This window comes from Choloepus didactylus, chromosome 9 (assembly GCF_015220235.1).
Source record: "Choloepus didactylus isolate mChoDid1 chromosome 9, mChoDid1.pri, whole genome shotgun sequence".
NCBI classification, from domain to species: domain Eukaryota; kingdom Metazoa; phylum Chordata; class Mammalia; order Pilosa; family Megalonychidae; genus Choloepus; species Choloepus didactylus.
In genome coordinates this window covers 80,071,541-80,085,549 of record NC_051315.1, presented here as the reverse complement: position 1 = coordinate 80,085,549, position 14,009 = coordinate 80,071,541, and the positions used below count along the sequence as shown (strand labels likewise).

The window sequence follows — 14,009 nt, the reverse complement described above, 5'->3', positions numbered from 1 at the left end:
AAGGATGCCTGCTGTCACCACTGTTATTCAACATTGTGCTGGAAGTGCTAGCCAGGGCAATCCGGCAAGACAAAGAAATAAAAGGCATCCAAATTGGAAAAGAAGAAGTAAAACTGTCATTGTTTGCAGATGATATGATCTTATATCTAGAAAACCCTGAGAAATCGACGATACAGCTACTAGAGCTAATAAACAAATTTAGCAAAGTAGCGGGATACAAGGTTAATGCACATTAAGTCAGTAATGTTTCTATATGCTAGAAATGAACAAACTGAAGAGACACTCAAGAAAAAGATACCATTTTCAATAGCAACTAAAAAAATCAAGTACCTAGGAAGAAACTTAACCAAAGATGTAAAAGACCTATACAAAGAAAACTACATAACTCTACTAAAAGAAATAGAAGGGGACCTTAAAAGATGGAAAAATATTCCATGTTCATGGATAGGAAGGCTAAATGTCATTAAGATGTCAATTCTACCCAAACTCATCTACAGATTCAATGCAATCCCAATCAAAATTCCAACAACCTACTTTGCAGACTTGGAAAAGCTAGTTATCAAATTTATTTGGAAAGGGAAGATGCCTCGAATTGCTAAAGACACTCTAAAAAAGAAAAACGAAGTGGGAGGACTTACACTCCCTGACTTTGAAGCTTATTATAAAGCCACAGTTGCCAAAACAGCATGGTACTGGCACAAAGATAGACATATAGATCAATGGAATCAAATTGAGAATTAAGAGATAGACCCTCAGATCTATGGCCGACTGATCTTTGAGAAGGCTCCCAAAGTCACTGAACTGAGTCATAATGGTCTTTTCAACAAATGGGGCTGGGAGAGTTGGATATCCATATCGAAAAGAATGAAAGAGGACCCCTACCTCACCCCCTACATGAAAATTAAAAAAAAAAAAAAAAAAATCATACTCAATGTTCCTGAATGCAAGCAACAAGGCAAGGATGCTTGCTTTTGCCACTTTCACTCTGCATAGTACTGTAAGTCCTGGCCAGAGCAATTAGGCAAGAGAAGAAAGAAAAAAGGCATCTAAATTGGAAAGGAAGAAGGAAAATGATTTCTATTTGCAGATGACATGATCTTGTATGTAGAAAACCCTAAAGAATACACACTGAAAAAAACTGTTGGGGCTAATAAACTCAGAAATGTTACAGAATACAAAATCAACACTGAACATTCAGTTGTATTTCTGTATATCAGCAATGAACATTCCAAAAAGGAAAAAAGAAACTAATGTCATTTTAGATTGCCACATACCGAGTTAGCTCACTTACTGCTGTCATTTCTCAGTATTCAGGTTATGCCATATGGCAACAAGTGGGATTCTCAGTGCATCATTATGTAACTTCTTAAAATGGCATGGTTTAAGAAGTTTGAACATCTTCATGTCATAATAAGTAGAAGGAGAGTAACAATAACTATTACAATAATTAACATTTATTGAAGGCTTACATAATGACAGACCCTGCATCAATATAGAATCTTTTGTATTATCACATTAAATCCTCACAACCCTACAGGGTTGGTACCATTATTATACCAATTTTCACAGTTGAGGAATTGAGGCTTAGCTACTTTAAGTGATTACCCCAGGTCATCCAGATCAAGTCTGGTGGAGCAGAGTTTTGAACCCAGAAGGCAGGTTAATGCAAGAGCCCACAATCTCTATCAATGTGCATAGAACACAGGCAGTGGAAAGGATTCTGATTCTGTAGTCAAAAGATAATGATTAGAATTTGAATTCTATCACTTATTCACTATAGTCATTGGGCAGGTCACTGAACTTTTTCAACACTGTGGCAGCCATGGCCTGAGCAAAACAGGCCTGCAGATCTTGGTGCACAGCAGCCTGCATGACCTAGGAAGCTAATGTTTAAACTATTGTCTTGGAAGCCAGTAAAGAGAAAAAGGGTAAATTGACCTTAAAATGTAACTTTATGGGAAGCAGGCAGGAGGTAAGAGGCCCTTAGTTTCACAAAAAAGGGAAAATGTAGTTGTTCAAGTGTTATTCTAGTCCTTCCTGCACCACCCCTCAGGTCAGAGTGACCTGTTCCTTAAACCCTTATAAATGGCTTGCTGTCCTCTTTGCATTGTGTGGTTGACTTTCCTGTGAATGTGATGCCTGCCCGGCCTGAGAGAGCTGCCATGATCTCTCCACGACTTCTCACCCTGTAAGTAAGCTCTGAATAAAACTTCATGTATCAGGAAATGCTTGTTGTCTTCTTTGGCCTCTGGACTGGTGTGGCCCTCATGGGCTGCGACAAATGCTATATTAATAGCTTGTGTGTCTACTCCATAGTTACTGTGATCAATGAGATATTCTTTGGGCATTGCATTTTGTAAACCACAGAGGGGTCAGGAGAGATATGTTTCTATTAATAGTACAAGTCTCCAGTACAGCTCCATGAAGTGACAGAGAGGCAGTGATTTTCATGTAATTATTCTGAGGCAGGACATCTGCTTAGAATCATCGCTCATTATTTAACATTAAGTCCATCCATATATGATGATGATGGGCCTTCTCTGAAACTGTCTAAGCCACAGTTTCTGGTCTCCCTGACCTATAGCATCCTTGCAACTTAAAGCTGGGGACTATCTTACTCACCTTTACACAAAACATAAACTCAATTAAAACTTGAATAAAATAGAAGATTTTGACATCAGAAATTTCCAGGCATTCCTTGGTATGATTAGATTAGTCTTTGTGGGGAAATAAAGCTATCCTGGATTTCTTAGTGCTCCTGAAAAAGCCCTAGCCCCCAGCGACTCTACATAGCATGAGAATTAGATATGTAGCCATTTGTCCAGTTAATTCCTCTGATGCAAAATGATAAAACTTCTCATATATTGCTGAGAGGCCCAAATGGTTGCAACACAGACAATTTCCTAAGGTTAAACTCCAAATTTCCAGGAAGACTAGAGTGCTATCTTCGTAAGTATGAAGCCCAGACCTTAAAGACATCTCCAGGTCATAAATACCAAGACATGTGGGATTATCTCACCCCTGGAAATATTTTATTTACAAAAGGAGTAAGGACTCAGACTCATTATGTTTCCAAGGAGATGATTTCATGAGGGGAGGGGGACAGCTGCTTCCCTCCCCTTTATCAGCCAAGAAAACCACTTTTGACCTTACCTGCCTATGGAGTTTCCAGCTACTTTCCTAAGACATTTGGCCTGGCTCTCATTGTGTCACCCTAGAGGGGGCAGTTGTCCTTATTTAGTGTAACGTAATTAATAAGAAATCTTTCCCTGATCCAGAACACCTCAGGTGCACATTCAGGATAAAATTAATAAAGATGAATATTTTTGAGGTAATTTTTGAGATGTTATAAAATTACCTGTTGAGTTTCTAGCCAAAGGGATTAATGCCCAATATGTGGTTTGAACTGTGGATACCTCTCTCACCATGCCACCTTTTTAAAAACCTAATTAACACACTTTGATTATAAAAAACTTATGAGTGTGGGCAGGCATAACATGCAGTGGCTGATTGGGGTCAGGGGACTATAGCACAGCTGGGATGGGGAAGGGCCTCATTCCCAGAGGGAACATGGTAGCAGGTTAAACAGGACATAGACAGAGGACTCAGAGATGGGGACTCTTGGTAACTTATTTATGGCTGTTTTAGGAGCTATCCAAGGCTTAAGAGCAAGCCTTGAGTGGGAGTGGGAAGACATTCCAGAGGCTTGACCAGGAAGGAGGGGTGCTGCGTAGGGACGTGCTGTAGCTGCTCTCAGAAACAGACTGTCTTATCAGTAAGAACAAGGACAGAAACAGACATTCAAGCTGGGCCCACAGCTCCAGTTTTGCCTCCAAGATGGGGATGTGTCCATTTTCCGGGGTTTGGAGGAGGGTGTAGAGACGATCCAGAAGCTTTAAAGCATCACCTTTTCCATTGTGTCATCCAAAGTTGAGAAATGGCCAGCAGCAGAGTTCAGGGCGGGAGTCTCAGTCATGTTCTTGGCTCAGTCACTAAATGGATTTTGAAAACATGGAAAAAAATAAAAACAGCTAAAAAAGCAAAAACAAAAGATAAAAGCAACCCTAAAGCTGTCAGGTATTACCATCTTTTTGATGGCTCCAGCTCAGTAGGTGAAAGCTCCATCGTCAAGGGAGACCCCAGCTGTCCATCCTCCTTGGATGCAATTATTGGTGGGACACTCAGAGGTCCCTGTTGAGGTGTCAAGCAGGACAGAGGCTGAGTAAAGATCCATGGAATGGCTGGATCCTGGGACCTCACAGAGGAGCACGTACAGCACAGCAACCCCTAGCCCCATTCATGCCCCAACACAGCAAAAGGCCAAAGGCAGCCCAGCCTAGGTAAAGAGACACAGAAGACTCCACCTCTGGGTGTTATAGAAGCCTGGATGATGGTTTGGGCTGTCCAGCAGACAAGGATCAGGGTAGGACCCAGGCAATTCCAGAGGTGAGCACAGGGAAGGGTTGTTGGAGGCCTTGTCCTCCACATAGTGTTGAACTTGTTTCCTGTGAAGTAGACTAGAGGCCCAAGAGGGCCATAAGAGGTTAACGACACAAAGGGAGCAGGGGCCTTGCAGCTCCTGGAGCAGCATCAGCAGCAAAGCCTACATCTTGTATATCTTGTTTATGCTCTGTACCACGTAGGACATCCCAAAGCCTCTTCCACATGAGCTGGGCCCCATGGTACTCATTCACTCAGCCAAGCAGTGTCAGGATGATGCCCCAGATATGCAGACCAGTGGAGCCTATGGAAAGTTTGAGAGGAGCTACAAAGCAGACAAGACTCTGCAGGGTGGGGATGGGGGCAAGGGTGGGGATCACTCAAGCACCACCAGGGAGGAGGGGCAGAGACTGGGGTCCAGTCTCAGGATGATGTGTGTGCTAGTTTGAATGTATTATGTCCCCCAGAAAAAGCCCTATTCTTTGATGGAATCTTGTGGGGCAGACATATTAGTGGGGATTAAGTTGGAACATTTGGATTAGGTTGTTTGCATGGAAATGTGCCCCACCCAACTGCAGGTGATAACTCTGATGAGATATTTCCATGGAGGTGTGGCCCCAAGCATTCACGGTGGGCCTTGATCAGTGGAGCCATATAAATGAGCTGACAAACGGAAGGAACTCAGTGCAGCTGAGAGTGACATTTTGAAGATGAGCTACAGCCAAGAGGGACAATTGGAAGAAAGCACAGGAGCTGCAGATGAGAGACATTTTGAAGATGGCCGTTGAAAGCAGACTCTTGCTCCAGAGAAGCTAAGAGAGGACAGATACCCCAAGGGCAACTAAGAGTGACATTTTTGAGGAACTGCAGCCTAGAGAGGAACGTCTTGGGAGAAAGCCATTTTGAAACCAGAACTTTGGAGAAGACGACAGTCAAGTGCCTTCCCAGCTAACAGAGGTTTTCCGGACACCATTGGCCATTCTCCAGTGAAGGTACCTGATTGCTGATGTGTTACCTTGCACACTTTATGGCCTTAAGACTGTAACTGTGTAACCAAATAAACCCCCTTTTATAAAAGCCAATCCATTTCTGGTGTTTTGCATTCCGGCAGCATTAGCAAACTGGAACAATGTCCATCCCAGCTTTCAGAGTAGGGGCTCCATTTTGGGGCCACTTACTAGTGTGACTTTGGGCAATTCATCTAACATTTCTGGGTCTCCGTTTCCTACTCTGCAAAATGGAGGTAACAAGACTGCTTTTTAACAAGTAACTATAGCCTAAGGTGTGGGTTAAATGGTACATGGTGTACTCTGTTTCCTAGTTGCTAAAATAAATACCATACAAAGAATTGGCTTAACAACAGCTATTTATTGGTTCATGGCTTCAGAGGTTAGAAGGCTTGCTTCCTCCTGCAATGGGTAATCCTCTAGCTGGCTGGCAATCTGTGGGGTTCCTTGGCTTTCCATCACATGGCAATGCTTATCATGACATCTTCTCCTTTCTCTTCCAGGTTCTGTTGAATTCCAGCTTCTGGAAGTTCCCTGTGCCTTCTTTTTTTCTGTGTCCAATTTCCTTTGCTAATAAAAGAACGGCAGCTGCATTGGATTGAGGCCCACCCTCACTCAGTTTGGGCACACCTTAATAACATCTTCAAAGGTCCTATTTACAAACGGATCCACACCCACAGGACCAAGGGTAGGGACCTGAACATGACTTTTGTGGGATACATGATTCAAATCCCATGCATGGAGAGTCCTAAATAAATGTTGGGTATTAATATTGTAAGCATGATGTTACTATTGTACTTCCAGAGCCCTTAAGAAAGTCACAATTATCTCTGCGATGAGTTTTTTTTTTGTCTATTCCCTTCTCCCACCTCCTTCTACAAACATACCTGGACTTGAGCCTTGAGAAGGCAGGGTTAGGGTCTGCATTACTGTGGGGTGCTGTACAGGTCTCAGAAAGAGTTGTCTCTTGAGCCCTGCCTCCTATTTTTTAAACGTGTAAGGAATTCTGCACACCACAGTAGGTCTCTCTATTCCATTAACATATTCAGCAATGAATTGTTGCTATCAAAGCATTAATTATTATTATTAATTTAAATTATATAATAATTAAAATAATTAATAATTAATAAATAATAATTAATCTTAGTTGCAAAAGGTAATATATAGTACACTTGCAATCAAGGACTATTAGAGCTGGGAGGATCCTCAGAGAGGAATCAGCCTCCTCTAACTTTTCTGGTGAGGCAGTGAAGGTATATGGAGGTTTAAGTGATTTTTCCAATAACTCAGCATAGCCATACTGGCAGATTTGGGAGTTGAATATGTTCTTTGCTCTCTAAGACCTCCCTGGGGATAAATTCCATAACACCCTGACCAGGAAAAGTGGACCCACAAATGACACAGGTAGGAAGATTGCTACCACTAAAGAGATTTTCAAAAAAGATGCAGAGATATTCAGGTGGCCTAATTTTCCACTCACTAAAAGAGGAAGTTGGAAATGTCAGGAAGAAGACAAAGGCAATATATAAATTAGTAATTTCTTGTTCTTGGTTCAAGATATTCCTAATTTTTGGACATACCAATTAAGGTGTACTCTCTGCGTTGATTTTCAATAATCAACACCTCTCCTTGCCCCTTTAATTTAAGGGACCTAGACATACTGGTAGACCTTGTAGTGTTCGGTGTTTTAACTGGGTTGTTTTATATAGTCAATAGGATATTATCCATCAGGGTTATGAACTTGAAGGATGAGAGATGAGTGTTACAAATTTGGATAAACTGGAAAGATAGTGTGCCAGTTTGAATGTATTGTGTCCCCCAAATGCCATTATCTTTGTAGTCTTGTGTGGGGCAGACGTTTTTGGTGCTGATTAGATTTGCTTGGAATGTGCTCCACTCAGCTGTGGGTAATGATCATTCTGATGAGATGTTCCCATGGAGGCATGGCCCCACCCATTCGGGGTGGGCCTTGATCAGTGGAGCTATATAAATGAGCTGACTCAGAGAGAGGAAACTCAGGGAGTGCAGCTGGGAGTGATGTTTTGAAGAGGAGCAAGCTTGCTAGAGAGGAACGTCCTAGGAGAAAGCCGTTTTGAGGCCGGAGCTTTGGAGCAGACGCCAGCTGCCTTCCTAGCTAGCAGAGGTTTTTCGGACGCCATTGGCCATCCTCCGGTGAAGGTACCCGATTGCTGATGTGTTACCTTGGACGTTTTGTGGCCTTAAGACTGTAACTGTGTAGTGAAATAAACCCCCGTTTTATAAAAGCCTATCCATCTCTGGTGTTTTGCATTCTGCAGCATTAGCAAACTAAGACAGATGGAATTAGACACATTCAGCTAGTTGGATTTCCAACAATTTCCCAAGTTATGGGATTGGAGATAGGGCAGAAATGCAGAACAGATGATGTCACATAATGATAACCATTGAGCACAAATGACTAATGCCCTGAATGCAGGAAAGCTGGTGTGTTGGTTTCATGGGGCTGCCGTAACAACTCATCACAAACAATGTGGCTTAAAACTAAAAAAAATTTATTCTCTCACAGTTCTGGAGGCTAGAAGACCAAAATCAAGGGTGTCACAAAGGCCATGGTCCCTCTGAAGTCTCTAGGGAAGAATCTGCACTGTGTCTTTCTCCCAGCTTTTGGTGGTTGTAGGCAGTCCTCGACGTTCCTGGCTTGTAGACATATCACTCCAACCTCTGCCTCCGTCTACACATGGCATTCTCCTTCTGTGACTATGTGTGTATGAATTTCCCTCTTCTTACAAGGACACCAGTTACACTGGATTAGGTCCCTAATGACCTCATGTTAACTAATTACTGCAAAGACCCTAATTCCAATTATGGTCACATTCACAGGTATCAGGGATTAGGATTTGAAAATAGTTTTTAGGGGACACAGTTCATCCCACAACACATGGGATCAGAATTAAGCTTGGAGGATGACAACTGATTCATATGGAATAGAATGGGAGAGCAAGATAGTTCCAAAGCCCAAAGGAGCAGAGAGGGAGGGAGATCAAGAAAGAGCGGTATTATCACAGCCGACCTAGATAGATTGCTTAAGAGGAAATGGTTGCTGGGAGGTTTGCAAGAAGTAAAGCTCTAAGAGAACAGAATGAATTCTTCAGGACCCTTATTGGTTAATGAATCCGAGCAGTTCTGATGAGGTGTTAAAGACAGCTGGACAGGTTACAAAGAGTTGGTCCTGCAGTAAAGGAGAGAGCAGAAGTTGAGGAATTTAACGTTTGTATTTTTTCCCATCCATCTTTTTATTTTTTGAAAACGTTCAATGTATAGAAAATTTGCAAGAAAAGTATATTGAGTATCCATATACTCTTTACCTAGATTAACCAATGTTTAACATTTTGCTATTTTTTGCTTCTCTTTCTCTTTCTCTTTCTATCTAAATCTGTATCATATACACCTTTTTTTTTTTCCTGAACCATATAAATTACTTGTGAACACAACACTTCACATCCAAATATTTCATCACGTGTTTCTCAAAACAAGGCTATTTTACTACATGAGTATAATTCACTTATCACCCTCAGGATATTTAACACTGATGCAACCCTATATCTAAAATTTCTAATTTGTTCAAGTATCCCCCAAATGTCCTTTATCACTCCCCCACCTCCTGCCGCCCCATCCAGGGTCCAATCATGGCGTCTTTTAATTTATAACAGTTCCCTAGCTTTATTTTTTTCTTTCAAGATTGACATTTTTTAGTTCAGATCAGTTGTTTTGCAGAATATCCTTCAATTTGGGTTTGCCTGTTCCTCATGATTGGATTCAAGTTAGGCATGTTTTGCAGGGGTTCCACACTGGCGGTACTATAGCCAGTAAGTTTAACAGTATGTCATCATATACCAAAGACCTGCCAGCCTGCAGTGATTCAGCTTTCCATCTTGAAGATGTGTTTTATACTGAACAAATGGGATGATTACTCAGTGAATTGAGGGTGTGCTGAAAGCTAATCTAGATCTCCATGACATGAATTGGATTAATCCCACAGTCCTACTTTTCTCTGGTTACATATAGCTCAGCAATCAGAAGCCTGTTTTATGCTGATTATCAGATGTTTTCATCCTAGAGCTTATACTTTGCACTTTCTTTTTTGGTAAAAGAAATGATTCAAAACAACAGATGAAATATTTTTAGTAATATAAATGTCAAGTAATAACCTAATGATAGATTTGAATCTTGCTGTAATTCATCTTCCAAGTGAAATTGAAATCTTTTGCCATTCTAGGGGGTACATTTTAAATAGGGCAGCTAAATTTATCAATAAGTGCTTAATATATATAACAGCTTATACCTTTATGAAGAGCTTTTTCATACATGATTGCATTTAATGTTCAACCCTGTGAGATTGCAAGATGACTGAAATTTCAGAGAGGTGTTTATAAAATGGTTGTAATTCCAAGTGAGACTCACAATCTTATCCTTGTTGATACTGGTTTGCAACCACATATATACCACTTTCCCCCTCTCAAGCTACTACTGCTAGAGAAAAGTTGTTCCAGAATGGTTACCAGAGAGATCAGGTAAATTGATTATCATTGAATTCAAATCAAGTTTTTGTAGAAAGAGAGCCAGACCTAGCACAACTCTCATTTTGATTTGTTGTTTTAATTTCATGTTAACTAATAAGGCATTCATTTACTCATTTATTCCTCAAACTTTCATTTGGAACTGACTTTGCTAGGTAAGGATGACAAATTGGATATGATACATGTTAGGATATGTACTGGTTTGTATATATTATGTCCCCCAGAAAAAGCCATGTTCTTTGATGCAATCTTGTGGGGGCAGACATATTAGTGGGGATTAAGTTAGAATGGTTGGATTAGGTTGTTTCCATGGAAATGCGCCCCACCCAACTGTGGGTGATAACTCTGGATAGTTTCCATGGAGGTGTGGCCCCACCCATTCAGCAAGGGCCTTGATTAGTTTACTAGAGCACTATATAGCTCAGACAGAAGGAGCAAGCTTGCTACAGTTAAGAGGGACACTGAAGAATGCACAGGAGCTGAGAGAGGAACTGCAGTTTATAGAGACATTTTGGAGATGGCCTTTGAAAGCAGACTTTGCCTCCAGAGAAGCTAAGAGAGGACAAATGACCCAAAAGCAACTGAGAGTGACAGTTTGAAGAGGAACTGCAGCCTAGAGAGGAACATCCTGGGAGAAAGCCATTTTGAAACCAGAACTTGGAGCAGATGCCAACCACGTGCCTTCCCAGCTAACAGAGGTTTACTGGATGCCATTGGCCATCCTCCAGTGAAGGTACTCGATTGCTGATGCGTTACCTTGGACACTTCATGGCCTAAAGACTGTAACTGTGTAACCAAATAAACCCCCTTTTATAAAAGCTAATCCAAAAGTGGGTGGGGCAAGATGACAGAGTGGTGAGGAGCAGAATTTCATCTCTCCTCTAGAGCAGCTGGCAATTGCCCAAGAACTACATGAAACAATGTTTTCAGGGTCTCCAGTAACCAGTCACACACCGGACACAAGTTTGGAATTGGAGGAAAAGCTGAGATCACAGCGAACATTGTTAAGTTCCCCGGACCAGGGGTCTGGTACCCCTTCCCACCCAGACCTCACAGACTGTCTTGCTGCCGGCTCCCTGAAAGGGGGGGAGGGGAAACAAACCAAAAAACAGCAATCTGCTGAGGGCAAGAAGGGAGGCTCAACCCAGCCTCAACTGCAGAATTAATTAACAAATTAATTAACTAATTTTGGGAGCTGGGGTGCTAAAGAAGGTCTGGGCTCTGAGAAGTGGGGGCACGTAAAAGCGGGCACCCATTCCCAGACTCCAAAAAAGCCATTTTTTTTCCCCTACATTTTGTCCCTTCTGGCTTCTCACTGATCCCTTATCTTTTTGCATTTCAATAGCCCCCGGCAGGGGTGGAACTGAAGCTGTTGGAGAATAATTATCAGACAATAGCCCAAAGCATATCTTTAAATGCTCTATTCTGACACTGACAAAACTTCCAGGCTGGGGAAAGACTTTTAAAAGGGACTCTTTTTTTTTTTTCTTTTTTCTTTTTCTTGTTCTTCTTTTCTATTTTTTTTTTTTTTTTTTTTAATCTAAAAGTAATATATGTGGTTATTTCCTATCGGAAAGCCCAGGCTGAGGGACTAGGCTGGGCTTGGGGGGAGACAGAGTAGCCACAGTGTTCTGTATTCACTACTGAAGGTCTCCACCCCCATCTTTAATTGGCAACTCAGGCTGACCAAGGAATCTACCTGGAGAGGCCCCAAAGAGGAGAGGGGAGAAGGGAATAGTGCCCCTGAGAGATAACTGGAGTTCTGAGGATTGGGAGAGTGGAGGGAAGTCCAGCTCAACTGGCAGTCCTCCTTCTGGGAACTCAGACCCCAGGGGCTGGAATTCAGATTCCGGCTTCAGTCAGCCACGCTCCCAACAGGATCAGAGTCACCAGGAGAACTGAAGTCCCCATACCTCCTTACACTGGTGGGGGAGCTGCGGGCTCGCAAGCGCCACCTGCTGGACAGGAGAGGAAAAGCACCAATTCTGAAGGCCTCATAGGAGGGTCTCATTCTCAGGAAAACTCCATACCCTCCCAATGAGACCTGGGCCTCACTAGACTGGGAAAATCTGACTAGGGTCGACCATATCTGAGGAGACCCACTCACAAAAAGGTTACATAGAGGCAGAGCAAGAAACAGAAAAAACAAGAGGGGAAAAATTCTGATCAACTAAATAGAACCTAAATTAGAGGTCTAGAATAAGTTGAACTGAATAACAGAGGCCAGAGAACAAAGCCAACCAACAAGAAAACCACTAGGTAAAAGATAGAAAACAAGCTCCAAAATAAACTAATCAAGAAAATCAGATGCCTAGACAACTTAAGATAATAAGCCATACCAGGAAACACGAAAACATGGACCAGCCAAAGGAACAAACTAATAGCTCAGCTGAGACACAGGAGTGGAGGCAACTAATGCTAAAAAAATTCGATGAAATGAAGGAAGATATAGCAAAAGAGCTGAAGGATATAAAGAAGACACTGGCTGACCATAAAGAAGAATTCGCCGGGTCGAGTCGGGTCACTCTGCAGCCTGCGACCACTCGCCGCCTCGGCGGCCCACCCTCGTCCTCTGGACTTGGGCCGGCGGCTGTCGGTCTGCCACTTTCGGGGCCGCATGGCTGAGAGAGACCCAGGCAGCAACCAGAGGCAGAATGAGGAAATTGAAGCAATGGCAGCTATATATGGCGAGGAATGGTGTGTCATGGATAACTGTGCCAAAATATTCTATATTAAAATTAATGACAATAAAGATGACCCCAAATGGACACTTGGCTTGCAGGTGATACTATCTAATGAATATCCAGAGACAGCCCCACCTATTTATGAACTGAAAGCTCCTTGGCTTAATGGGCAAGAATGTGTGGATTTATCGAATAGCCTTGAGGCAATATATATACAGAATATTGGTGAAAGTATTCTCTACCTATGGGTGGAGAAAATAAGAGATGTTTTAATACAAAAATCTCATAAGGCAGAAACAGGCCCTGAGGTAAAGAAGAAAACTGAAGAGGAAGATGTTGAGTGTGAAGATGATTTCATTTTAGCTTGCCAGCCAGAATATTCAGTTAAAGCACTGGATTTTGAGATCAGTGAAAATCAAACAGAAATAGAAGAATTACCTCCAATTGATCATGGCATTCCTATTACAGACCAAAGAAGTACTTTTCAGGCACACTTAGCTCCTGTAGTTTGTCCTAAACAGGTGAAAATGGTTCTTGCCAAATTGTATGAGAATAAGAAAATAGCTAGTGCTACCCACAACATCTACGCCTACAGAATATATTGTGAGGATAAACAGACCTTCTTACAGGACTGTGAAGATGATGGGGAAACAGCAGCTGGCGGGCGTCTTCTCCATCTCATGGAGATTTTGAATGTGAGGAATGTCATGGTGGTAGTATCACGCTGGTATGGAGGTATTCTGCTAGGACCAGATCGCTTTAAACATATCAACAACTGTGCCAGAAACATACTAGTAGAGAAGAATTATGCAAATTCACCGGAGAAATCATCTAAGGCTTTGGGAAAGAACGAAAAAGTAAGAAAAGACAAGAAGAGGAGTGAACCTTAGTGCCTGAAACTCTATGAAAGGTTAATTTGCCTATAATTAAATACAAATTACACAGTCATCAAGGAATATATTGTGCAGAGAGAAGATGCTTGACTGCTCAAGTCTGCCAATTCATTGTGGACACCAACATTATCTTTTCTTCTTTGGTTATATCATCTGCCAAAAATAGAGAACTTAATGATATATTCATTGTGTTTCAGGCTTATTGAGAAGGAGTAATTGGACTTAATCACCTCTTCATCTGATTTTAGCAAGGTAACAGTTGCCCAGGGCAGTACCTGAGTTAACTGTCCATTTCAGTTACATGTCAAGTGCCTTTGTTAGGCGGGAAAGGAGCGTCTCTAGAGGAATATAAATACCTGATATCTTGTCATTTGGATTCTTGGTGTGTTAAATGAATATTGCCTTTTACTGCTCTTTATAGCTTATTGG

The 14,009-nt window shown here is 41.9% G+C and overlaps 1 protein-coding gene and 1 long non-coding RNA gene across 2 annotated transcripts in view; both read left to right on the top strand.

The window, feature by feature from the left end:
• LOC119544348 overlaps positions 1–6,011 on the top strand; it is a 49,720-nt gene extending 43,709 nt beyond the window's left edge. Inside the window, exon 4 of the long non-coding RNA XR_005218818.1 lies at positions 5,951–6,011. This is a non-coding gene — a long non-coding RNA (uncharacterized LOC119544348). The remainder of the gene's footprint in view (positions 1–5,950) is intronic.
• Positions 6,012–12,620: 6,609 nt separating this feature from the next.
• Positions 12,621–13,786, top strand: LOC119544714 (protein IMPACT-like). The gene has a single exon (XM_037850219.1). The coding sequence runs from the start codon at positions 12,621–12,623 to the stop codon at positions 13,575–13,577; it is 957 nt and encodes a 318-aa protein (XP_037706147.1). The 3' UTR covers positions 13,578–13,786.
• Positions 13,787–14,009: the final 223 nt, after the last annotated feature.

Bases quoted from the DNA above. Each gene is read 5' to 3' on its own strand.
- LOC119544714 (XM_037850219.1), top strand. From the start codon at position 12,621: ATGGCTGAGAGAGACCCAGGCAGCAACCAGAGGCAGAATGAGGAAATT.